The sequence below is a fragment of the Bubalus kerabau genome, chromosome 1 (assembly GCF_029407905.1).
Source record: "Bubalus kerabau isolate K-KA32 ecotype Philippines breed swamp buffalo chromosome 1, PCC_UOA_SB_1v2, whole genome shotgun sequence".
In the NCBI taxonomy this organism is placed as follows: domain Eukaryota; kingdom Metazoa; phylum Chordata; class Mammalia; order Artiodactyla; family Bovidae; genus Bubalus; species Bubalus kerabau.
In genome coordinates, this window is record NC_073624.1 from 231728827 (window position 1) to 231753494 (window position 24668).

General features: G+C 50.4%; 1 protein-coding gene across 1 annotated transcript; it reads right to left on the bottom strand.

Annotated features, from left to right (window-relative positions):
• Positions 1–471: 471 nt before the first annotated feature.
• SPARC (secreted protein acidic and cysteine rich) lies at positions 472–23721 on the bottom strand. Its single transcript, XM_055558950.1, has 11 exons — positions 23703–23721; positions 23289–23338; positions 12497–12565; positions 11577–11639; positions 10885–10972; positions 9338–9459; positions 7444–7564; positions 5585–5718; positions 4430–4578; positions 2157–2305; positions 472–1687 (listed from the first exon to the last, which is right to left on the bottom strand). The coding sequence occupies exons 3-11, from the start codon at positions 12551–12553 to the stop codon at positions 1659–1661; spliced, it is 912 nt and encodes a 303-aa protein (XP_055414925.1). The 5' UTR covers positions 12554–12565; positions 23289–23338; positions 23703–23721; the 3' UTR covers positions 472–1658.
• Positions 23722–24668: the final 947 nt, after the last annotated feature.

Genomic DNA, 24668 nt, shown 5'->3' on the forward strand with positions numbered 1-24668 from the left:
TGTCATTTGTATTTAGTTGGGCATTTTTAAAACCCATTCCTCGTTAGACTGTAAGTTCCAGAAGAACAAACGCTTTATCTGCTTTGCCACAGCTGTGTCTGTAGTACCTGGAATGGGATCAGTCCATAGTAAGTACATCATAAACATTTCTTGATGGATGGGTGAATGAATGAGTGAATGCTTAGCGAAGGCATTGCTTTCATTGGTGCTTTCCCTGGTTGCTTAGCCCCGTGCTCTGATAATGAAATGCAATCATGAAAAAGGTCAGCCCCCAGGTCATAAAATTAAAAGCTAAATCCATGCTTATAGGCACCATACATTCCCGTGTATAAGTAAGCTTGTGTGTACAAAAGGGTAATAATGCATTTGCGAGGCTTTGCATCTATGTATTCATGTGTGGACATGTTATGTCCACATATCTCCATGTCAGGGAAATGAGGTCACTAGGACACATGCAAAGTCACTCAGGGAGGCAGTTTCTAAATCAGTACTTTTTATTTTGAAAGATTTGTCAAACTCTTCACACCATGGCAAGAGTTTGCATGATTAATAAGAAGCAGCTTTTTCATGAAATGCTTGGAGGTGAACGAGTTCTCAGCCTGTGAGATCCGACCATCCCATTGATTTTGAAATTTCTTTTGATTAATAGAAAGAAAAAGTGGGGAGGGGAGAAGAGGAGGAACATGCTAGCAACTGAATGAAAGATCTCTGGTGACAGCCATCCAGATGTGAAAAAAAGAAAACAGAAAACCCAAAAGAAAACCAATTTGCCACCTGCCCTTTTTCTGTTTTACCACGTTCTGCTCCTCGCTCTTGATTTTGGTCTTTCTGGCTGAAACAGCCTCCCTGTCCTGCATCTCCTAAAGGTAGTTTGGAGGGGAGCAGCCCTGCAGGACGTGGTGATCCACCTCTCAGAGGTGTAGGGGATTCCAGAGAACGGATGGGCCATGGCTCTGGAAAGTCTGAGCAAATTGCCTAATGCAAAAAGAAATGGCACTGCAAAGTGAGGAGGGGAGATGGTGAAGAACTGGGTTTATGTGAGAGTTTATGTACTTTCAGAACACAGCCTCAGTTTCCTTCTCTCAGTCACAGCCCCTGACCACAAGATTCGTTATCTGCAGTTCTGGCTGGTGGATTCTGCAGGTCTCTCCAACCACTGATCCTCTAGCCCTAGAAGCATCCTTGCCAACATCACGTGTCTGTTACTTCCCTTTGTCCATCTTCAGGCCGCTTAGGGATGACCCCCTGGCAGCCAATACCCTGAAATAAAATTAACACAAAGTCTGACTTGGTGAATATTAGTTTCGAACAGAAAAGTAGAAAATCTGAAGATGCAATGTGTGTTGAAGGCAGACTCGAGCAGATCAAGTGTTCCATCCATGTGCCACCAAGACAATGGGTGGAGGTGCACACGGCAAGAGGAAAACGGGACCATTCGTGGGTGAGCAAGAGGCTGTGAGAGCTGAGTTACAGCTAAGAATGTCGTGACTTGGGTTAAAATGTCTATGTTTAGCACCGTTAATGTATTCGTTTAAGTCTATATTAGCACCTTGACCCCAGGCAGAACAACAAACCATCCAAACATTTTAAACATTGGGGAAAACAGGAGGGGGAAGGTCAAAGAGAGAGAATCTGGTTCTGCAGGAGGAGGCGTGGCTTTAGATCACGAGGTCCTTGTCGATGTCCTCTGCAAGGCAAGAAGGAGCAGAATTAGACTTGGGGGCCGGGGTCAATGAGGAAATGCTTCCCAAGGAGTTGGCGGATCCCACCCATCCTGGGGGCCGGGGGCCAGGTAACCAGTCCAAGGTCACCAAGGGAGTCTATGACTGAGAACTTCGGTCTCCCCCATCCCTGGCTGGTCCTTGTCACTTGTGCTGCCAAATTACACGTGCTGTTTCCTGTAGGTGCCTGTCAGTTCCCAAAGCAGTGCTAGACACAGAGTGAGTACTGATGCTTGAAAAGGGAGAGAGAGACAGCAGATGGATAGAGAAGGACCAGGAAGTCACCTGAAAGAGTGAGGCCCACCCAGGCAGGGAGAGCAGACAGGAGTTAACCAGGCACAGAGAAGAGACGGACAGGAAGGACAGACACACAGACAGCAGCAAAGAGGGAGTCTTTGTCCTCTCGGACAGTGGATCCTTTGCTCAAACACTCACTCTCCTTGATGCCGAAGCAGCCGGCCCACTCATCCAGGGCGATGTACTTGTCGTTGTCCAGGTCACAGGTCTCGAAAAAGCGGGTGGTGCAATGTTCCATGGGGATAAGGGGGGCGCGCAGTGGGGCCAGCTCGGTGTGAGACAGGTACCTGCAGGGGTGAGGTGGGGAGAGGCTGAGGCTGAGCGAGCCCCACAGCCCTGCTTGGGGAGACAGAGGGAGGGAGCCTGCCCCTTGGGGCTGAAGGAGAGGATGTTCCATGGGCTCTGCCACTGACCTGCTGTGGTTCTGAGCATACAGCACTGCCCCACTCTGACCGTCAGTTTCCTCCTCCATCAAAGGGGGAGGAGTTGATCATAACGTCTAAAAGGCCCTTCCAGGTCTGAGGTCTGTGGGTTCATAACACAGGTCTCTTGGTGCATTTCATTGTTTCCTAATTGGCTAAGACTTGAGGGCACAGATGCTTAAGATATTCAGCATTTCTGCTATTGGTAGATCAAAATCTGGTATGAAACAACAATGCATGATTTCTGCAGACACACATTTATACATCTGTAAATGCTCGGAAAAGAGATGAAAAAGAGGTGCATCAAAATGAAGAGAGTGCTGAAAAAGTTGGAGAGGAGGGGTGGGGTTTCCCTGGCAGTCCAGTGGTTAAGACTCTGCACTTTCACTGCTAAGGGCCCAGTTTGATCCCTGGTCAGGAAACTATGATCCCATAAGATGTGTGGCTGGAAAAAAAAAAAAGGAAGAGGGTGCCGACTTCTGGGGAGGGAGCGTGGGAAGGGACTGGAATTGGCAGGCAGAGGGTGAATAGAACTTTATCTTTTATGTACTGTGTCCCTTGTGAGAGGGAGGCCTTCTGGTTTCTCTCCCCATCTCCTATTCCTGTCCTCCCAGCTGGCCTGGACTCCAGAGCACATGTAGGATTTTTTTCCCTTGTTCCCCAGAGCCCTCCATTAGTTGTCCTCAAAACACTCTTCCCCAAGGAGCCCCAGGCCCTCCTATCTGGCCCAGCTCATGGAAGGGATTGGTTGAACTGAAGTTCCTTCCCCTTCTTTGTATATCAGTGAGGAAAGCGAGCCCCAGAGAAGGGCAGGGACTCAGGCAAGGTCACCGGGCAGCTCTGGGACAAGGAGAGGGGAAGGACGGAGACTCTGAACCAGGCTGCTTTCCCAGATGCAGGGTCCTTGCAGCCCCATCTGGAAGCCTCCCTCCAGGCCCCTTCCTTGCTCAGCCTGAGTCCAGATGTTCCTACTTCTCCCCTCCCCTTCACGGTATGACTCAGATGGATCCCAGCCATGGAAAGAGCCTGGGAGAGAAGCTACAGGCAGTTTCCCAGCACTCAGGAGACCCCAGCCCCCCAGGATCACCCACAGGGTAGGCTGGACCAGGAGGGAGGGTTGAGCCTCCCAGAGGGGCACAGCCCTGGGCATCCTGTGCAAGCAGAGTGGCCCTCCTCTTGAGCTGCTCCAGGAGCACACAGCAAGGGAAGGCGGGGCGAGAGGGGCTGGTCCTGCTCAGCTGCAGACCATCAGCCACCACCTGCAACTTCCGGGCACATTCCTTACTTTTTCCTTCCATTGTGAGAAACAGATCACCACCCAGAGGGTGAGCTCCATGGGGGCAAGGGCCTACGTGGCAGTTCTCACTACAGTTAAATCCCCTGCCTGGAATCATGCTGGACATGTAATAGACACTCAATAAATGTTGGTTGGCTGACCAACTCCTGGCCTATCCCACAGGGCGTTTACACAGCACTTCCTAACTCATTTCAACATGGGGCAGGAGTGATCAAACCAAAGGCTTGCCATGGAGATAGGATGGGCACTCTGATGGTCTTAAGAACTTCCAGAGCCAGTTTGCCCCATTGGGGCCGGGTCTCAGGGACTTGCTGCCCCACCTCAGCCTTGCCACCCCACGGAGTCTGGCGCTCCTTCCCAGCTCCTTCTACCTTGCTGAATGGATACCCAAGGCTGGCACTCACGGGGTTAAGGAGGGGTTTTCAGTTCTGATGGCTTCTGCCTCTTAGGCAGTAAGGAGGGAATGTCTCATGGCACTAAATCCTTTCTACATTCTTTCTCCTACACCTATCCTCTCCTGTCGCAGCCCTTAGGCAAGCTATGGGCCTCCAGGGCTGGGAGCAGCAGAGGCCATTGGTCAGAAGTCTTCTGACCACATCTAGTGCACCTAGCAGCCCTGACCAGCGACTGCCCACTCCAGGGCCAAACTAGAGGCAGCTCCCCTCTGTGATCCTGAGGTTCTGGGGTCTTACCCGTCAATGGGGTGCTGATCCAGCTGCCCGAACTGCCAGTGCACAGGGAAGATGTACATGTTGTAGTTCTTCTCGAAGTCCCGGGCCAGCAGTTCCACGGGATGGTCACCAGCCTCCAGGCGCTTCTCATTCTCGTGGATCTTTTTCACCTGTGGGAGCAGAGATGCTGAGTGACAAAGGGTCCAGGGAGGTTGTCGGGGCCAGTCAAGGTCCCACCCCCCCGACAGGAGGCCAGAGTAGGCAGAGACCAGCCAAAGTCAGGGTTCAGAATGAGGGAAGGTGCTCCAGGGGTTAAGACTGTGCTTCCACTGCAGGGGGCACAGGTTTGATCCCTGTTGGGAATCTAAGATCCCACATGCTGAGCAGTGTGGCCAGGAAAAAAAAAGACCAAATGAGGGAAGGAAGTGGTTAGATGAGTACCAGCATTATTTCATCCACAGAAGTGGAGGCATGGGGCCATCTCAATCAGAATGACTGGGGAGTGTGTCAAAATGCAGCTTCCTGGGCCTTCCTTCACAGAGACACTGGTTCATTGTGCCTGAGGTGGGGCCCAGGGAGCTGTATTTTATCAGTACTCCTAGTGCTTGATATGTCTCTTAAAGTCCACAGACTCAGAAAGAAAAAGGAATAGAATTGTTTATGTCTCGTACTTAGCATGGAGCTAAACAAAGTGAGCAGGTCCTTTCATATCAGGACTCCTCAGAGGCTTTAAGATGTGAATGTGCTCTGCCTGCATGCTAAGTCACTTCAGTCATGTTCAACTCTTTTTGACCCTATGGAGTATATAGCTCGCCAGGCTCCTCTGTTCGTGGGATTCTCCAGGCAAGAATACTGGAGTGGGTTGCCATGCCTTCTTCCTCCAGGGGATCTTCCCAGCCCAGGGATTGAACCCATGTCTCTTATGTCTCCTGCATTGGCAGGTGGGTTCTTTACCACTACGCCACCTGGGAAGCCCCTGAATGTGTTCTAGGAGCTTTCAAAGGCCGCACGGAGGAGCCTGGGACAGAGGTGCTCGTTGGAGCAGGGATGTGGGCTTACATTTGGGGGCCTAGATCTGGGAATGGGACTGGGGATCTCAGCCAGCCTGGGGCCCGAGGTCAGGGCCAGTTCAGGGTCGAGCAAGTGCCCTGAGACAGAATGAAAAAAGACCCTTACTCGCAGCTTCTGCTTCTCGGTCAGGAGGTTGTTGTCCTCGTCCCTCTCGTACAGCGTGACCAGGACGTTCTTGAGCCAGTCCCGCATGCGCAGGGGGAATTCAGTCAGCTCGGAGTCCAGGCAGGGGGGGATGTCTAGGGTCAACACACAGGGATGGTCAGCACAGACCCTGACTCCCTGCCCGAGGGCCAATGTGCTGGCCAGGTCGCTCTCCCCACCCTCGCCCTTCTCCTGCTACTGCTTCAGTCTGTGGCCTTGGCACCGGGCTCAGCCTCTCTGGGCTGCATTTTCTACATACCTTTTGAACAAAGGAGATTGGGGGGGGTGGGGTGGGGAGAATACTCTGCAAATGGACAAGTACAAAGGCACATCCCCAGTTCCCTTGACTTTGATCTGATCTGGGGAGGAAAATGGTTTGCTCCAGAGACTCCTGCTTTTCTGGATGTTGGGCCCTGAAAACAGAGGCCAGGACCCACCATGATGATGTTGACCCTTGAGAGGTGTTTGAAGCTAGGAGACTGAGGAACAGCATTCACTCAGAGGCCCGGCTTAGCCGGCTGGGGGTTCAGGTATGCTTAATCACCAGAACATTCTTAGTGATAGGATTGCATCCTGGTCTTTGGAACTCAAGGTGACATAATGTCGGTCCTGGAGATTTCATCTAAGTCCACCCTCTTGGAATTATTAGAGATCAGTGTGGAGAGAAAGGGCTTGCTTAAGGCCACATTATCAGAGCCTCATCCAGCACCAGGGCATGTGGGTGCCAGGGGGTCTAGGGGTCCATCGTTCCCCCATCCTTGGGCCTATGGAAAGTCCCCTCTGTGGTTAGGACCATGACCTTCTTCACCAGCAGCTGGGGAGTGGAAGAGAGCATCTGAGAGGGAAACACTAGGAGTCGGAGCAAGCGATACGCCCCAGAGAACAGAAGAGCCACTGGCACAAACGTCAGTCTCATTGCCCAAGGATTCCTGCCAACGTTCCTCCCCTGCCCTCCTTCCCCAGGCCTGAGCCGTCTCTTTTCACATCCAGGGCCCTGTAACTAGAAGAGCGGTGCTGACCACAGGAGAACCTGGTTCCCGCTCCTCCACCTTTCTGCACTCTGCACATCTGAGACAGGTGAGTGGCCCTCCCCGGTGTCATCTGGTGCCAGAATGTACCAGACACACCGTGCGGATGTTGTCTTGGAGGGGAGCAGAGGAGGCCTTGCCTGTCTCGGATGACAGGGAGGCAGACACGCTGGAGCAGGAGCCTGGGCCAGCTGAGTCTGCACCTGGGATCACTCCCCAGAGGCCAGGCAAACCCTGGCATCCCTGCCCCCAGCACCTGGCTCCCAGGTTTCTAGAAGCAGGTGCTTAATCATATGTTTTACGCAGGCAGATGGGAATGTAGCAGAGTAAAAGGGCCTAGGATATGACAATATTGAGTAACAGGGCCTAAAGGGAACTGACAGGATTGCCTTGATTTTAAAGCATTCAAATCCAAGTATTTTTAGGCCCAGGAAGAACATCATTTTTGCTTCACAACTTTGAAGCAGGAAAGATTGTGGTTCTACCTGTAGAAGAACTTCCTTATCATTACAGAAAAGAAGCGAGCTGTCTCGGATGCTAGTGAGAGGCTCCAGAAATCTGCCCTGATCCTGTGTTCCCTCCACTGCTCAGTCCTTCCCTGGAGGGGTCCTGAGTATAGATATCAGCTCATAAACAATCATCTCATTTTATAACTGGGATCCCTGACGCTCAGACAGGGGAAGAGAGGTGCCCAAGATCACACAGCACAGAGGTGGCAGAACCAGCATCAGTGCCAGGTTGGTGCCTCTTCCCCGAGACGGGAGGCTTGGCGGGGCCCGCGGAGAGACTCACATTTGCAAGGCCCGATGTAGTCCAGGTGGAGTTTGTGGCCCTTCTTGGTGCCCTCCAGTGTGCACTTAGTGGCAAAGAAGTGGCAGGAAGAGTCGAAGGTCTTGTTGTCGTTGCTGCACACCTGTCGGAAAAGCAGAGCGCCTCGCCCTCATTCCCAAAGCCCTTCGCCAGTACTGCCATCCGTGCCCATTTCAGAGATGGGGACACTGAGGACCAGGCAAGGAACGTGATTAGCCCGGGGTCCACACAGTGAGTTAGGGGTGGGGCCCTGGCAAGGAGCCACTCTTTAGGCTCCTAAGTCAATGTTCAGCCCATGCTGAGAGCCGCTGCTGGTCTCTGAGCAGCGGAATGACAGAGTCAGGGCTGAGATATGGGAAAGCAAACCTGGGAGACACAGAAAAGATGAATTGAAGGTGAGGATGAGGGAAAGGTAGAGTACGCAGAAGAGTTAATACAGCAGGCCTGGGATTGTTATCCTTAGAAAGGCCTTCTTGTGATGTTGGCCCTTGGCTGGTGTCTGGGAGCGAGGCTGGTGAACAGTTGCCTGCACTGTTAGAAAACTGTCCACAGATGATGCAAGTGTCTCAATTTGCCTGGGTTGCTCATACAAATAGTATGGTTCATGCTGAACATCTCTTTTCCTGCTCGGAGTCTGGCATTTGGGTATATGCCAGGCATGGGATGCCTGCGTGGCCAGGCTTCAACTAAACAGTGGGTGCTGAGTCTGTAATGGGCTTCGTTGGGCAGAAGCCTTGCTCGCATGAGGCTGCAGTTCATCTTTGCAGCAGGGGAAAGAGACCCTTCATGGCAGGGGGAGAATAAGCAAGACTGTGCATGGATCCCTCCACATTCAGCCTGTATCCAATTCCCTTTTCATCCAGCTACGTATCCTTAACTATTAGCAGTGAGTGCAAAGATGTGGTGAGTTATGTTGGTCCTTCTTGTGAATCTCTGCATATGAGGATGGCGGAGCAGAGATGCTGTGGGCTGAACAAGGGCAGTGACAGGAAGGAGTTGTGTCAGGAGGAGAGAAGCCTTGTCTTGAACACCTTGCACATACTTACTGCTTACATATCACTGCAGAGGGATTACTGATGGGCACTGGTGACCAGTGTGATAGGTGGTGAAGGGGTGAGGAGGAGAGAAGAGCTGACGAAGATGCTAAAATTTGGACCTCAAAGGGTAAGTTGTACTGGGGAGAGGTTGAAGATGGAGAGATCAGGTGGAGGTTGTGGGAATGATCCTGGAACTCAATTTGTGGCCCTGAGCTAGGTGACCACTAGCAAAATTGTTGATATGCATGAGTGCTCAATAAATATTTACTTGGATGGATGGACAAATGAGTCCTATTGGAGACCGAATGGACAGCTTTGAAAGTTTTTTTTAAATAGTACATATTGGGTACTTACTAAGTACCAGGCATTATCTGACAAATCCCTGCAATAGCTCTATGAGATAAAGTCTATTTCTGGTCCATCTTTAGAGGTGAGAAAACTTGAAGAGGATCAGGAACATAGCTAAGATCTCACACTTGATGTCAACCTTTGCTGTGACCCAGAACCCACATGTTTGGACTTGATGCTTTGCCAAGATTCTCCCACATGAGAAAGTCCCTCGTGTGTGTTCCCTTCTGAGTCTCAGTAGGGCTGGAAGCTGGTGGTGCTGAGTAAATTCTTGCCCGTTGCTGGAGAGTCCAGTGACAGTCACTCTCCAGTGACTGCTGGAGCATCCCAGACAGAGACCCTCTCTGGCTGGGTCTCTTGCTGTGACTAGACCTAGCTAGGGGACTTCTGAGCCTGGAGCTGCCCTGTGGGACCCCCCAGGCTGGCAGTGTTCTGGGCAGACGCCCTGAAGACCACAGTTCTCACCCCCCGCCCTGTCCCTTGGGCCTCACCTTCTCAAACTCGCCAATGGGGGCAGGGCAGCTGGTGGGGTCCTGGCACACACACATGGGGGTGTTGTTCTCGTCCAGTTCGCACACCTTGCCGTGTTTGCAGTGGTGGTTCTGGCAGGGGTCTGGTAGAGCATGAGGGCAACGTGGTTAGTCTCACCCGGGCTAGCACATCCATCGCGACCCAACCCACATGGATCCTTGGACAGAAGTCCTCAGCTCTGGCCCCCGACTCGACCTTTGGGCAGCCCTGCGCCCTCCCTTCTCTTCTGCTGAAATCAGCTTGTCGGGGAGCAGTTGGCTCTGTCTGGGGACTAGAGATTTGGTCTGAGGTCAGGGCCAGGCACACCTGCGGGGGCTGGGGATTCAGTCTGGGACCCAGGAGCACTGGATGCCATATGGCTCCCCCGAGGATAGAAGCAACCACTGTGTTCTCGGCTGTTCATGGATCAGTGACAGTGAGGTATTTTGGACTTCTAGAATAGACTTTCTAGGATGACTTGGAAAGTCAGCTGTTGTCAAGGAGCCAGGAAGCTATGCAGCCCAGCAAAACAGACCTGAGTGTCCGTAGCAGAAAAGGGAACAGAGCCCCAGGACCAAACTGAACAATAGAGTCTGCCTGTGTCTCGTAAACACCGGATAAGGGACGTGGAGGGGAAGGAACAGGACTCAGTAGATGCCCTTCTGCTCCAGTAGATACTCAGGCCCTGAGGATGAGAGCTCATCTAGCCTTTCCTCCTGGTGCTTGACTATGGTGTTGTAGTCTTCCTCTGTTAGATGCCTGACCTGCCAGATCCTGGGCAAAGGTGCCTCTACTTTTATCTCATAGTCCCTCGACAACCCTGGGGCGAGGGTCTACTGTCTTCACCCTTCCCCACAGAAGACATGAGCAAGCTGGGCTGAGAGAAGGTTTGAGGGCTGTCAGAGGACATTGCAGAAAGTTTGGAGGCAGACCTTGGTTGGTCCACCTCCAGAGTTAGGGCTTTAGCCCCTGGAGTGCGGTGAGTCTCCATTCTGCCGGTTAGGGATGCTGGACTGTGGGCGGGAGCCAGAAGCCCCAGGTCATGGTTCTCACAGCCTTATAGGAGTTGTGTCAGGCTTCCAGGCTTATTTCCTCATGGCCATGTGAAAATTAAATAAGCTTCAGGCTTCCAGGCTTATTTCCTCATGGCCATGTGAAAATTAAATAAGCTTATAAGTGTGAAAGCGTCTGGGGCCATCAAGTGACCGGACGGGACTGGGGATCTCAGTAGGAACCTGAAACCCAACTCTGGAACTAGATTAAAGTGCTGCAAGGGTACAAGGCCACTTCCAGCTTGAGACTTCCCTTCCTGGCACTCACAGCCTGGCTATAAATAGATCTTTCCAGATTCCAGAAAACACTCCCAATCTTTCAGTCAAGGCAGTTTGTCCTTCACAGCCCCTCCCATAGGGAGGACCCCACCCTGCGTTTCCTTGGGAAGGAACCTCACACAGGCTTGGCCCACACCCCAGGCCCGGGCGGCAGAGGGCAAAAGCTTGGTGTAACAAGACAAGGAGAAGGGACCTACTCTCAGCCACCACCTCCTCCTCAGTTTCCTCGGCACCATCATCGAATTCTCCTACTTCCACCTGGACAGGGTTGGCTCCCACGGGTACCTGGGGTGGAGGGAGAAGAGTGAGTCAAATGCCCCACCCCACCCCCAGACCTGGAGGAAAGGGGCAAAGGCTGGAGGGGACTTGCCCGAAGCCTTGGGTACCCACAGGGGATGGGGATAGACATGCTGAAATGGGTGCTGGGTTCAGATCCCAGGAGGCACAAATGCCAGGTCCAGAATTGAGACTGAATCTATGGACCCACTCTACCTCAAGGGCCCAGAACTCTATGGAGATGCCCTAGAGGCCACCAGGGGTGTCAGGGCAAGAGGGGTTGCCAAGCTCCCTCCCCTTCCAGCTGCACCAGGGTAGTCTCCCTTTCATCAGTGGGTATTTGGGGAAACTGTGGATGACCATCTGAGAAAAAAAATGCCACACAATTCAAACAGTAAAAAACAAATTCAGAATCATAACTCCCACCTATGAGGTTGCAGGGAGAGTTTGGGGAGAACTCAGGCATGTGTCATCATTGGAGGATCCACAGGATTTACATCTGTGCTGTGCATGCATGTGGGAAGGGGAACAATGGCCTGCTTCGACAGCCCCTGTCTGGATTCCCCAGCGAGTGGATGTTGGCAGAGAGGAGTCTGGGGCCCCCACCACCTACCTCGGCCACCTCGGCCACGGTTTCTTCCACCACTTCTGTCTCATCAGGCAAGGCTTCCTGTTGCTGTTGGGAGGTGAAAATGGGGTTCAGAAAGGTTGGGGCCCAGGCCAGCTTCCCACCACTAACAAACATACCTCAGCCTAGACCACTGAAGCTGGGGAGCTAGGAGAGAGGCTCATGGGAGACCCCCCGAGGCTGTGCCTCAGGGCCTGCCATGGGTGGACAACTCGGGCACAGGAGAAGCCAAACACACAGGCCCTGTGGGGCTCTGGAGCACCGCGCTTTGTATAGTTATATCTGGAGTGTCTATCAAAACCCAAAAAGCATTTCTGTAGCTTAGACTCCCATAATGATAGGAGACCAACTGGTCTGATGCAGACCAACTCCCCTCAGATGGGAACACTTGAGACCCATAGGGGATGAACCCTGAATTTTCACAGATGTCAGTATCTTCCCCACAAGTGTGATACTATCATCATCATCATTATTTGGCAATTCCTTCTTGGAGTCAATTTGGAGTGAGAAGAAGCAAGATAGCACATGACTTTGAGGTGCCTGGCTGGCTGGGGCTTGTTTTCCCATCACTCCCATCAGCATCCCCTTCTCTTCTGGAAGTCTTTATAAGATAAAGAGCTCACTTCCTTCTAACAATCCTAGTCCCTTTCTGGGGAAGCTCTGATCGCTAAACAAGTACTTCACATTACATGGAAATCTCTCTTCCCTGGAATCTCCTCCCAATGATTCTCATTCAGTTTTTATTTTGAGCTTATTAGTTTAAGGGAAAAAAATCTTAAAAAAAAAAAGACAACTCAAGATGGGGAAGTGCTTGTCTCCTCTGAACCTCCAGGGCTGGTAGATTCAATGCCCCTGCGCTGGTGGTGGGAGGTAAGACCAAGAAGATGTGACTTTCAGGTACTCACAGGGGCTGCCAAGGCCCTCCCGGCCAGGCAAAGGAGAAAGAAGATCCAGGTCCTCATGGTGCTGGGAACCTTGTGGGGAGAAGAGAGATGAATAATTCAGTGAGGGCAAGGTTTCTTGATGGAGAGTTCCTCCTGACACTGAATTCCTGTGATATGCAAAATAATTTTAGATGGTCCATGGTAAACGATAGTGAAAGACAGGGAGAAAGTTGCTTCTACTTGGTTTTCTTTTAATCCTGATGGTATGAGAAAGTCTCAGTTTGGTGCTAACAAGTCTTTAACATCTAACACTCATCTCTCACCCTTTTGAACAGAGGGCAGGCCTCTGGCTCAGAGCCTCTGCAGGAAACGACATCCAGCTGGAATTCAGTACAGTTGTTCTGGCTCCTTTGTGTCTAGTTTAACAGTTTCCTTCTATTTATGACAAAAGTATGCAGGTTTTTCCATTTACGGTAGGGATCTTGTCCCTTTCCTCAGTACATTTAATTAAATTTTTAAACAGTGATTGGACAAAGACAACTGGTTAATTAATCAAGTCTGGGCAATGTTGAACTGGATCTTGTTCAAGGGCCCTTCAATCCCTGACGTTCTAGGATTCTTTTCTTCCTATACCCCAGACTCTTCCCCTCCTCTTCCTCCTCTCCCATCTTTCCCCGACCTCCTTCTCCCTGCTGCTGCTGCTGCTAAGTCGCTTCAGTCGTGTCCGACTCTGTGCGACCCCATAGATGGCAGCCCACCAGGCTTCCCTGTCCCTGGGATTCTCCAGGCAAGAACACTGGAGTGGGTTGCCATTTCCTTCTCCAATGCATGAAAGGGAAAAGTGAAAGTGAAGTCGCTCAGTCGTGTCCGACTCTTAGCGACCCCATGGACTACAGCCTACCAGGCTCTTCCGTCCATGGATTTTCCAGGCAAGAGTACTGGAGTGGGGTGCCATTGCCTCCTCCGATCCTTCTCCCTACCCCTCTTTAATAAGAGAATTTAATAAGCAGCAACCCCTTGCCAATTTGAGACAATGAGGCCTACATTCTAAAACAAAGAACAATAGTTTTCAAGTATAGCCAGTGGAGACTTATGGCATACTTTCCTCCATTCTGCCCAGGAGGGATGGCACTTCTCTGGATTCTGTGTGGAAACTACCCAAATGCTTGCATATGTTTTGTGTTACCTTCTGTTTCCCCTTCACAGCTAAAAGATGTTAACTGAGATCTAGAAAGTTCTCTAGAAAATTCTCCCACCCTGGTCACTGCTGAAACCTTCCTCTAGATGCTAAGCTCTTGACTCTAACAATCTAATGACTGGAGGGCATCTTGGAGCAGAGTCTTTGATGATTTGCTGCCAGAATGCTGTCCCTAACCAAGGAACTGCGGTGGGGATGTTTTGTTTCTTGTCCTAACTCAATGAACTTCCATTTCCAAATGGCTTTAGAAAGTCCTTCCTTCTACTGTTCAGCTTGCTTCCCTTCAAGCTTCTCCTGGTCTACTGTGATCATCCATCTGTGCCACACAGAGCAAGCATGCTCCCCTGCTCCTAAGCAGCTTTTAGTAATGTGGGCTGTGGCCATGTCTTCCCCCATTTGTCCCTGGCTCCTTCCAAGATTTCTCAACTGACCAAGCACCTAGGTGGGAGGTACCGTGGCATCATGGAAGAAACACTTAGCTTGGAGCTAAATCCCAAGGATTCTGGTTCTGTCTCAATATTAACTTGGTATATTGGTTCAATCCTTCGTCCTCTCTAGACCATGCTTTCCCTCTTCTATTACTTGAGAGGGTTCGACTAGCTGAGCTTTGAGGTGGTAGCCTGAGCCCTTGAGATGCCCTTTAACTGTCCCAAGCACATGCTGGTCTTGACATACATCATCCCCTCCATTATCCCCATCTTCACTTAAATTATGGTATTTGCATAGCAGAAAGAGGCACCAGAAGGGAAGACTTCATAATGGTCCTCTATTGGGGTTGAAATAGACACTAAACCTCAGTATTCCATGGCATGTATAAGAAATAAAACCAACAGAAATTTGAAGAAATCAACCTGGGAGCTTGGCTTTGCTTCACGGTGTCCCCAACTCCAATCTGAATGCAGTCTTCCCTTTCCAGGAGGTTTTGGAAATGTTCCTCGCCCCTCCCCCCCCCACACACAGAGTTGTATCCTTATCTTCCCCACTCCACTTCTCTCAAGCCTAGAGGTAGAAAAATCTCCTTTCTTGCTTCCCCGCTTGGAGACAAAAGCAAAACAATGCCTGCATGTGGCTTTGGATGAAAGGAACAGGAGAGAAAGCATGAATGAACGGCTTGTCTGAGATCGTTAGAAATTGAAGGGTCAGAGACTCATAACAGAAATTTAAAAAGTCACCTTGTCTGGGCTCCAATGACAGACAAGTCATACTGTTAGAGAAGCAGCCCAGCTAGGGCTGGAAATGCAATAAGCTTCAGGTTGGAGAGCCAGGAAGATTAGCATCTCCAGGGTTTGTGTCCTTCATCCGAGCAGAGGAACTGCTCCTCCTCTGTGACCAGGGAAAGATCTATGGGTCGGCTCTTCTGTCTGTCCTACCTCACCAGCCTTGCTCTTTCCCAGTGGCACACTGACTCTTTCTGCCACCCCCATCCTTGGTGCTGCAGCCAGAAGAGAAAAGTCATTCTAGATCTCACGGTGCATTAAAATTTCTAAAGGCCCCACACACTGGCACCACGGCATGGGAGGGCTGTGAGTCCCGCTGTTCTGATGAGCGGTCTGAGGTGGAGAGGGAGGAAGTCAGACAACATTCAGGCCCCTTCCAAGCTGACAAAATTCCTCCTCATGGACTTGGGTTGGGCCTCATAGAGTTTTTCTTTGAGACTGGGGTGGGGATCGGGGAGAAGAGTGGGATGTTAAGAAAAGGACACACAGTCTTGGAGGAGGAGTTGTTTCCCTAATTTGGGGGTTTGCCCAGTTTTCCCTCATCCCAACATCCTCTCTATCCAGATTGTTTGATGGGAGGGAAGGGCAGCATTGGACGGTTCTTGAATGTATGACCATACTCCCTGCATACCCATGAGCTCCTTCTCTGAGGTTCTCTAAACCACCACTGGTCAAAGAGGCCAGGTGCCCATCCTGCAAAGGTCAGGGCATGCATCAGTAACCCTAGCAAGGCCAGAACACAGGGCCAAACCCCAGCATCCAGAAATGATCAGCTGTGCACACATCCTGTGCCAATCACACCTAGGCCTGGCATGCCCACCTGGTGAAAATATAAACACCTTTGTATAAATGAGCAGTATTAAATAAAAACTCTGTATCTCTTTAGTTTGTAATGATGCCTGTGTTTATCCTTTTAAGAATGTTTTCATAATCTGGCATCCCACTGGGGGCTGAAGGCATGTCTTTCTACCTTATAGTACAGAAGAGAGGGCTGAGGCCCAGAGGGGGAAAAAACCTGCCCAGAGCCCCAGGGAGTGGGTGGCAGGGCTGAATGAAAACCAAGGCTGCCCCCCTCCGCCTCTGGCCTGCCCTCTGCCTCACCTGCTGTTTCCCTTGGCAGCAGTTCCTCCGCTAGGTGCTCACCTGATGGGGCCCAGTTGGGCTGTGAACTGGCCCAAGGTACCCTGGAGGAAATGAGACTGGGGGGGTGGGCGGAGGAGCAGGAGGTGTGTTTCCCTTGGCCCAGTGGTCGTCAGATGCAGACTTAGCTCACTCCCACCCCGCCACTGCCCCTGCCTCCTGTTCCGAACATCCAGTCCTTTCCTTTTGCCTTTATTTGCTCTGGAGACGGCTGAAAACCCGTCCCTGGCTGCCAGCAGGACCCGAAGCTGAGGTCACCTCTCCTCCTTTAGAAAGAGTCTGGGGATGGAAAAATACAGCCACCTCCCCCCACCCCACCCAAGTTCATCTCCCTTGAAACATAAAGGGCCTCCTGTGGGCTCTCTCTGGACACTGAAGGGTTGCTGAAGGACAGCACTAGGGAAAAAATCTTGGAATCATTAAATTTTAGACTGTGGATCTTGGAATCATAGACCCCTAAGCACATGAAGCACAGAATCTGGATTACAGTCATCAAATCTGATTTGAGTAGAAGAGTTTATGAAGCAATGCAGTCTAATAGAACTTTCTGAGATGATGAAAATATTCTATATCTGCATTGTGTAACATGATGGCTAGTGGCCACCAGTGGTTATTGAACACTTGAAATGTTGCTAGTGCAAATGAAGGGCTGAAGTTTTCATTGTATTTCATTTTAATTAACTTAAATTCTACGTAACCACATGTGGGTAGTGGCTACCGTATTAAGACAGAGCTTGCTTAGTCCCTCAGTCACGCCCAACTCTTTGCAATCCTGTGGACTATAGCCCACCAGGCTCCTCTGTCCATGGGATTCTCCAGGCAAGAACACTGGAGTAGGTTGCCTTTCCCTTCTTCAGGGGATCTTCCAAATCCAGGGATCAAACTCAGGTCTCCTTCATTGCCAGTGGATTCTTTACTATCTGAGCCACCAGGGAAGCCCATATTAGACAGAGTGGTTATCAACTTTTATAGAGGCATTATGGCAGAGAGGTAAGCCCAGGGGCTCTGGAGACAGAATATACAGGTTCAAACCCTGGTTCTGCCATATAGCAGTTGTGTGACTTTCAGAAAGTGATTTTCCCTCTCTGGGCCTCAGTTTATTTCTCCATCTTTAAAATGAAAATAACATACTTACCTTGAAAGACTCATGGGTGATTACAAGAGATAAGCATCAGAAGAGTATCTTAAAAAACAAAGATCCCAGAATCTCCATTCCCCTTGAAAATCCAGGACAAGAATCCTAGCTCTTTGTCCATGGCCCAGGGGGAACAGGTGCTGGGCTGGAACAAAGGAGGCATTGCTCCTTTTGGTCTCGGGCACTCCAGCCCAGCCTCCACAGGGCACAGTGATGAAGCCAGGCCCCAGGCTGCCCTCTCAGTTGGGCTGCTGACGCAAAGCAGGCATCTTGCTTCCACCATTTGGCTTACTAACAAGGGTTCCCAAAACACATGTTCCTGGTAAACAAGCCCAAAGAGAGGAAAACAAGTCTAGAGGCTAATAAAGGAACTCATGAGTGAGCCAGGCCCACCAGAATGCCAGGACTCAGAAGGAGGCCTGAGACGGTCCAGAGAGGTGCCACTGTGGCCAGTGTGGCCACATGGGCACTCACACCCCAGGGAGCACACACAGCCACTCAGAGGTGACGTGGAAGTCAGGAGCCCTGGCATTGAGTCTTGGCAGTGTTGCCCCCAGCTCACCCTTCAAATTAGGATAGGCTCCTCTACTCCTTGGACTTCACCTAGTGCCACTCCTCTGCACAATGCAGAGGTTGTTTTAGATCAGTGGTGTTCAGAGTCATACAAGCCAGGGAGCCTTTCTCTCAATGAAGTCTTCTGCAGAAGTCCAAGTTTGAAATAACTAAGAGCCGCTCACTTTTGTTGTACATATGAATGCACTATTATCTATTCAATGAATCAGCTTGAAATTTAATAAAAAAAATTGTTGAGATGGGGGCTGGCACTGGGACACTCCCTGAGATGCCTTGGAGAGCCTCTAAGTTCTTTCATGAGAAAAGTTTGAAGACCCTGAGGCCATAGTCCCTAAGGTTCCTTTCAGCCCTGACGTTCCAAGTCAGCTGAGTCAGAAGCCTATCAGAGGACCACCTTTCCCAGCTTGGCCCTTGACTCCCTGCTTCCACTTCTAACAATTCTTGCTGGAAGGGAAGAAGCTAAGGAAAACATTTAGGGCAGCAGTCCCCAACATTTTTGGCACCAGGGACCGGTTTCACGGAAGACAATTTTTCCACAGACCAGGGTGGAGTGGAGCGTGTGATTAAAGCACATTCTATTCATTGTGCTTTTGCTACTAAGTCGCTTCAGTCATGTCCGACTCTGTACGACCCCATTGCTATTATTATTACATCAGCTCCACCTCAGATCATCAGGCATTAGGTCCTGGAAGTTGAGGACCCCTGTTTTAGGGTGCTTAAGCACAGGTTTGAAGAGGTTCAGAGGCAACTCAGAAATAGCCCCAGAGCATGAGACTGGTATCAGTCTGACAGATGTTCCATAAACACATCTAAGATGCCACGTTTTGCTGTGGTTAGAAGCCCCAGGGTGGAGCTTTAGGCTCTCCCCGTTGGTTCCCCCTAGCGACCACTGGTGCATCTGGGTGACCACAAATGGAAGGGATGAGAAATAACATCAAAGTGTCCAGGCTGTCACATCCTAAAGATAGCAAGCAAATCCATGGCACATGTGGCTCCACCTGCCCCTCCTGTGCATGTGGCAGACATTACTAATCAATCATATGACCTTTCCCCCTAAAGTCCAGTTCAGTTCAGTCGCTCAGTCGCATCCGACTCTGCAACCCCATGAATCGCAGCACACCAGGCCTCCCTGTCCATCACCAACTTGCGGAGTTCACTCAAACTCATGTCCATCGAGATGGTGATGCCATCCAGCCATCTCATCCTCTGTCGTCCCCTTCTCCTCGTTGGACTCAAATCCTGGACACAGTTCTTTTGGCAGCTGCTACCAATGGATTGGTGGTATCACGCCAAGCAACACCTCTTTGCCATACTTCTGATTTTAGAGATAGGAAGACTGAGGATCAGAGAGGGAAAATAATTCACTTGAGGTCATACATGGCAAGCTAGTATCTGGGCTGAACTTCCAGATATTCAGAAATATCAAGATGTTTGGGGAATTGTTTATTTTTTCATTTGATTAGTCTAGGATCCTATGGCCATAACTAACACATAAGGGGCCAGAAAGATCCTCATATGAAATGGGTTAATACCACATTTCTGAAACAACCCAGCTAGAGTGAGAGTTGGTATCTCCATTTCTACTTTGCCTACAGACATCAAGGTCTATAACTTGACAAGTGAGTGCAGAGTTAATGTCCTGTCTAGACATCTCCTGGATAAGAAGGAGGCTGTTTTTCTAAATAATTCTGTCAAGTCACTGGTTGCAGTCACCTCTTAGCCACCTCCTGTTGCCCTAATGACAAAGCCATGTGGGCTGTGTCAGGCCATGGCAAGCCAGCAAAGGAGGAAGAGGTAGCTCTTATCACTTGTTATCCATGGGGCTTGTGGACTACAGGGAGGAGTGTCAGGAGAGTACCAAACTGCTCAAAGGAAACCAACAAAAAAAGCCAAAATGAACATCTGGATGTTTCCAGATGTCTGAAAATTTGGCTCAGACATCAGTTTGCTGCGTGACTTTGAGTTATTCTCCCTTCCTGAGTCTCAATTTCTGTCTATAATACACAACAGGTGCTCAGATGGTAAAGAATCTGCGGGTAGTGCAGGAGACCAGGGTTCAATTTATGGGTTGGGAAGATCCCCTGGAGAAGGAACTGGCAACCCCGTCCAGTATTCTTGCTGGGAGAATCCCATGGACAGAGGAACCTGTTGGGCTACATACAGTCCATGAGGTCGCAAAGAGTCAGCCTGAGCGACTAACACTCAGGCGTCTATCTCTCCGCCATGACCTGTAGTTAGGTCTGGCTGTGCATGTCTGTGTGTGGCTACAAATGACGATTGTGTATTTGCATAAGTGACCAGTGACCTTGAGTGACCAGTCACTGACCAGTGACCAGTGACCACCGTGTGAAGCTTTGTATGTGATGCTGCCTGTCTACCTGACTCAGCATCTGTGGGTTTCAGCCCATATAGGTGAGGGTCAGAGTTTGCATATGCATCAGATGGACATCCGAGACTTGTCTGTGAGTCAAGGTATTCCTCAGAGAGAGCCGTGAGTACATGACCCACTGTGTCTGCTCATGTATTGAAACATTTATTTTCAGCTGTGCCAGTGGGTGCCTGTCGGTGAAATCAATGTTTATATACTTGGCATCCTCGTGGGTTTGTGTCTGTCCCTGTTTATCCCTGCACACATACCTGTTTAAATAACGTCAAAAATCAAATATTTTCCTGTTTACCTCACATCCTCAGCTCTTTCCTCCACCATCTTTTCTATTTATAGCTTATTTTTTAGCAAGGAAAACTGCTCTTGTGAATAGCAAACCCCAGCCACACAATTGGTTGACAAGTCTCTACAGATGGATAAAGATTTTAGCAGGACTATCATGCAATCCAAGTTCCCCTAGCCCCTCCTCTCTTGTTTCCTTTTCAACTAGGGGGCCAGGAGCTGTTAAAGGGGGCAGCCAGGGGGCTGACTATTCTTTCTAATGAAAGCAGCACCTGGCAGTTGGGTTCACAGGACTTCAGAGCTGAAAGGGCACCTGGAGACCCTAGGTTAGACTCCCCATTTAACAGATTAGGGAACTGAGTCAGGAGAGGGGAAGTGTCTTTCCAAATGTCACTGTGAGTTAGGCTCCACCTCTGCCTTTGCCTTGGACACTGGAGGGTGCAACACTCTTGGGAAATATGAAGGTGCCCAAATCAAAAGAATCTGGACAATATTTATTTTGCTTAAATGTGCGTGTCACCACTTTTAGTAAAGGGAAGTTATATCCAAACCCTAAGATAATGAAGCTGCTGGACAAAAAAGCAGGAAATGATGTCACCAAGTCTTTGGATGCCATCAATTCATCCATTCTAAAAACCCATCTCATTAGGTGAGAGGGCCACAGTGTAGCAGGCGCTTCTCTGTGTATCATCCCCATTTTGTCCACACAGTATCCCTTTGAGGTGGTGGTGTTATCACTTTTTGAACCAAGGAGGACCTGGTTCTCCTTGAACCTGGGGCTCAGAAAGAAGAAGCCATTAGTTCAAGGTCAAATGGCACCTTTGAGGTAGAGGTGGTTTTAAAACTTGGGTCTTCAAGTAGCCTATCCCAGGAAGCAGGAAGCATCTTATAGCCCCACAGCTGCCCTGGGGTCCCGGGAGATTGGGAGATCGGGAGGGCAGGACCTATAATTTGCCCTCTTGGGATGGAGTGGAGTGGGGGACATTCAGACCTACAGAGCCTGATATTCTGTTTCTAGTGTCCCCTCCCAGCCAGCAGGCAGAGACCCTGAAAAAAAGGTTACCGTGGCAACTTGCATTCCTCCTAGAGTGAGTCATAGCAAAGAAGAGCCTTTTGGTGGGTGGGACTTGGAGAAAGTTTCAAAAGTTGATTCCTTCTCCAGGCACCCTCCCTTCCCTCCTCCTCCCTCCCTCAACTCCAGCTCCCGGCTTTGTCGATGTGGCAGCTGATGGCTGCAAGTTAACTCTCTCTTCCCCCCAACCACTCCCATTTCAAAGCTTTTCATCCTTCTGCAAATACACCTTCACTTCCAGTCCCCACCCTCTCCATCTCCCACGTCATGCCCTCTGGCTACTTGGAGGGGCAGATGTCCATTTGAGAATATTTTTAAGACTGAAGGCTGTGAACACCCTCTTGGATATTGCCACTAACTCTGTCTCTATTTCTCTCTGTGTCTATCTCTCTCTCACACACACACAACTGTATATACAATTTTAAGGGGCTTGCAATTTCCTTGAAACCTAGCCAAAAGCTAGTCCATGAATTCTGCTTTTAAGAGACCTTCATTGGAAAGTTCAGGGGATGTCGGGCATCCCAAAGATCATTGAGTCCATTCCTCTTACTTTACAAACAGGGAGACTAAGTCCAAGGGAGACATTTACCTAAGATCACATGTAAAATGCATGTCTTCAGTCTGCCCCCCTACTTCGGATGTGCTTCTCATCCTCTCTCAGCACTTGGGGTGCACAGAAATTCAACTGCAGAGAAAAAACCCTTTCTCTTTGTGTTCTGCATAGAATAGCATTTTCTGGAAGAAAACATGTGCCCCTCTGTTCCTTTTTGGGTGGACTGGGCTTCCTGGAAGACATGCCTTCCCCAAGGCCCCCCTTTTCCCTTGGTGCCCTTACGGACTCAGAAAGCCTGCTCATGAACCAGCCAGTGAAGCCATAGGTAGGAAGGGCTTTACTTGAAGACCTAACAGCAGCCTAGAGTAGAGTTTGAACTTCTCATGGCAAAGGTGTGAGAAGGTCGCCCTGAAACCCTCTCCATCTTGTCTTCTCCCTCCCACTCTTTGCAGCACACCGCCACCACACCCAGTCTCCCATCGGACCCTGCGCCTCTCTGGACCTTATTGGATATCAGGGGTCTTCAAATCTAGACACACGGAGGGCTACTACTGCTGAGTTTCCTGTGTTTACACCCTGGGGAGCCCGGGATGAGAACAATGCCTAACCCCGGGCTGATTGTCTGACAGTGCTATTTCAGGCTGAATGGCACCGGAATCGGGGTGTGTGTGTGTGTGTGTGTGTGTTGGAGGGGGTGGAGGTTGAGAGCGGAGAAATTCCAGGGCAACAGGAGCCTTCACAGAGGTGCTGATGAAAGGTGAAGACCCCCTCTTATCCCTCCAAAGATCAGTTTATCACCCAGGCCAAGTCCCTTTGGGAAAACAGAGTGCAAGAACCAAGTTTAGAAAGTTTCTCCTCCTGGAATGGGAAGCAGGGCAGACTCTGGTGGCCCATCCCTCTTGCAGCTGTGACCAGATCATATTCCCAGGAAAGGAAGAGGTGGCCCCCATTTGTAAAAGCAGCCTCTGAAACCCAAGAGACAGGCGCAGAGAGGGACAGGGAGGAAATACTCTCTCAGAGACATTCGGATTACTTTCTGCAAACCCAAAGGGGAGACCACATGATCTCAGTTTCACCTGAGGAGTTAACAGGCAGCAAGTCCGTGTCCCCTGCCCTTCGGGAGAGCAAGGATGGAGTCCCTGCACCCGGAGACCTCCCAACACAGCTTCTTTTCCTTGTACACAAAGTGAGGAGTGGGCCAGGGTGCAGGGGGTGCAGACCTAGAGGAGGGACAGGCAGGGCAGGGGTCGGACATACCTCAGTGGCAGGCAGGCAGGCAGCAGGCAAGCTCCGGGCAGTCTGGAGGTCTGCAGGAATGTGAGGGGCTTAGAGCCTGGCAACAGGAAACCACTCAGAGCTCTGGGCTGGGTCTGTCTCCCCCTCCACCCCGCGGTCCCTCCTCCTCCTGTGTCTCCTCCTTCCCCTCCCCACCCCTCCCCTTCTCCTCACAGCCAAAGCTGTTTCTGTCTTCCAAGTCTTTCCTCCTCTCCTCGCGGTGGGCTGTCCTGACCCGCCTCCCAACCCCGCCCGCCACATGGGTTCTGGAGCTCTTGCCGAGACAGACTGACCGAGCAGAGCGCTGGGACTGGAAAGGCCGGGGGAATCACCTAGAACAGTCCCCTCCTCATTCAGAGGGGAACTGAGGCCTAGAGGAGGCAAGGGATCACCCACCCAGGGTTCCCAAGAGGAATATCGAGGCCCAGGTGTCTGGAGTATCTGACCGATGATCTTTACAAGAGCTTCCTGGCATCATGCAGTGCTGAGGAGGGCAGAGCCCTGCGAGGGGGTTGTATCTGTGGCAAAGGCAAGGCCAGGACTTGCCTCTGTACAGACTAAAGAAGCTGCCATTGATGGCGTCATCACTGATGGCTCGGGATACTGTCTAAAAATAACCACTCAAACTCTTAGCTGTGCCACCGATAGACACAGAAGGGGTTGGCCATCTAGCTGGGGAAATCTGTGTCATCAGTATAGAATAGATAAGGTGATTGCTGATACATATTACGATCACAGAGATAACAATGACCAAGGTTTACTTGGGACTTGGAATTTTCTCGGCAAACCCTTGACATAGATACTGTTACTATGCTGATTTTACTAATCAGGAAACAGAGGTGCTAAGAGGCTGTTACTTGCCCAAGATCACCTGTCTAGAAGTGGGGTAGGCAGGCGGATTCTACATTCAGTCCGGGTCACTTCTTTTTTAAATTAGGTATTTATTTTTGGCTGCCCGGGGTCTTTGTTGCTGCAGGTGGACTTTCTCTGGCTGACGATGAGTGAGGCATGCTCATCATTGTGGTGCTTTTGCTTCTCATCGTGGTGGCTTCTCTAGCTGAGGAGCACAGGATCCAAGGTGCATGGGCTCAGTAGTTGTGGCACACGGGTTTAGCCGCTCCACGGCATGTAGGACCTTCCCAGATGAGGGATTAAACCTGTGTCCCCTGCATTAGCAAGTAGATTAGACTCTAGACTACCAGGAAGTCCCAACCTGGTTCACTTTGATGTGGATGAACTCTTGGTATGACAGGTCTTAGTTGAATATTTATGAGAATATCAGTGAGTGTATGAATATTTATGAGTGCACAGCTCACATCTGGAGAAGTGTAAGAACTAATATCTGGTCCTTGTCGTCAAGGT

Excerpts from the sequence above, each read along its gene's own strand:
- SPARC (XM_055558950.1), bottom strand. The coding sequence starts at position 12,553 with ATGAGGACCTGGATCTTCTTTCTCCTTTGCCTGGCCGGGAGGGCCTTG. Across the intron at positions 7,565-9,337 it reads CCATTGGCGAGTTTGAGAAG|GTGTGCAGCAACGACAACAA; the intron begins GTGAGGCCCAAG and ends CTTTTCCGACAG. Across the intron at positions 4,579-5,584 it reads CCGAGAAGCAGAAGCTGCGA|GTGAAAAAGATCCACGAGAA; the intron begins GTAAGGGTCTTT and ends CTGCTCCCACAG.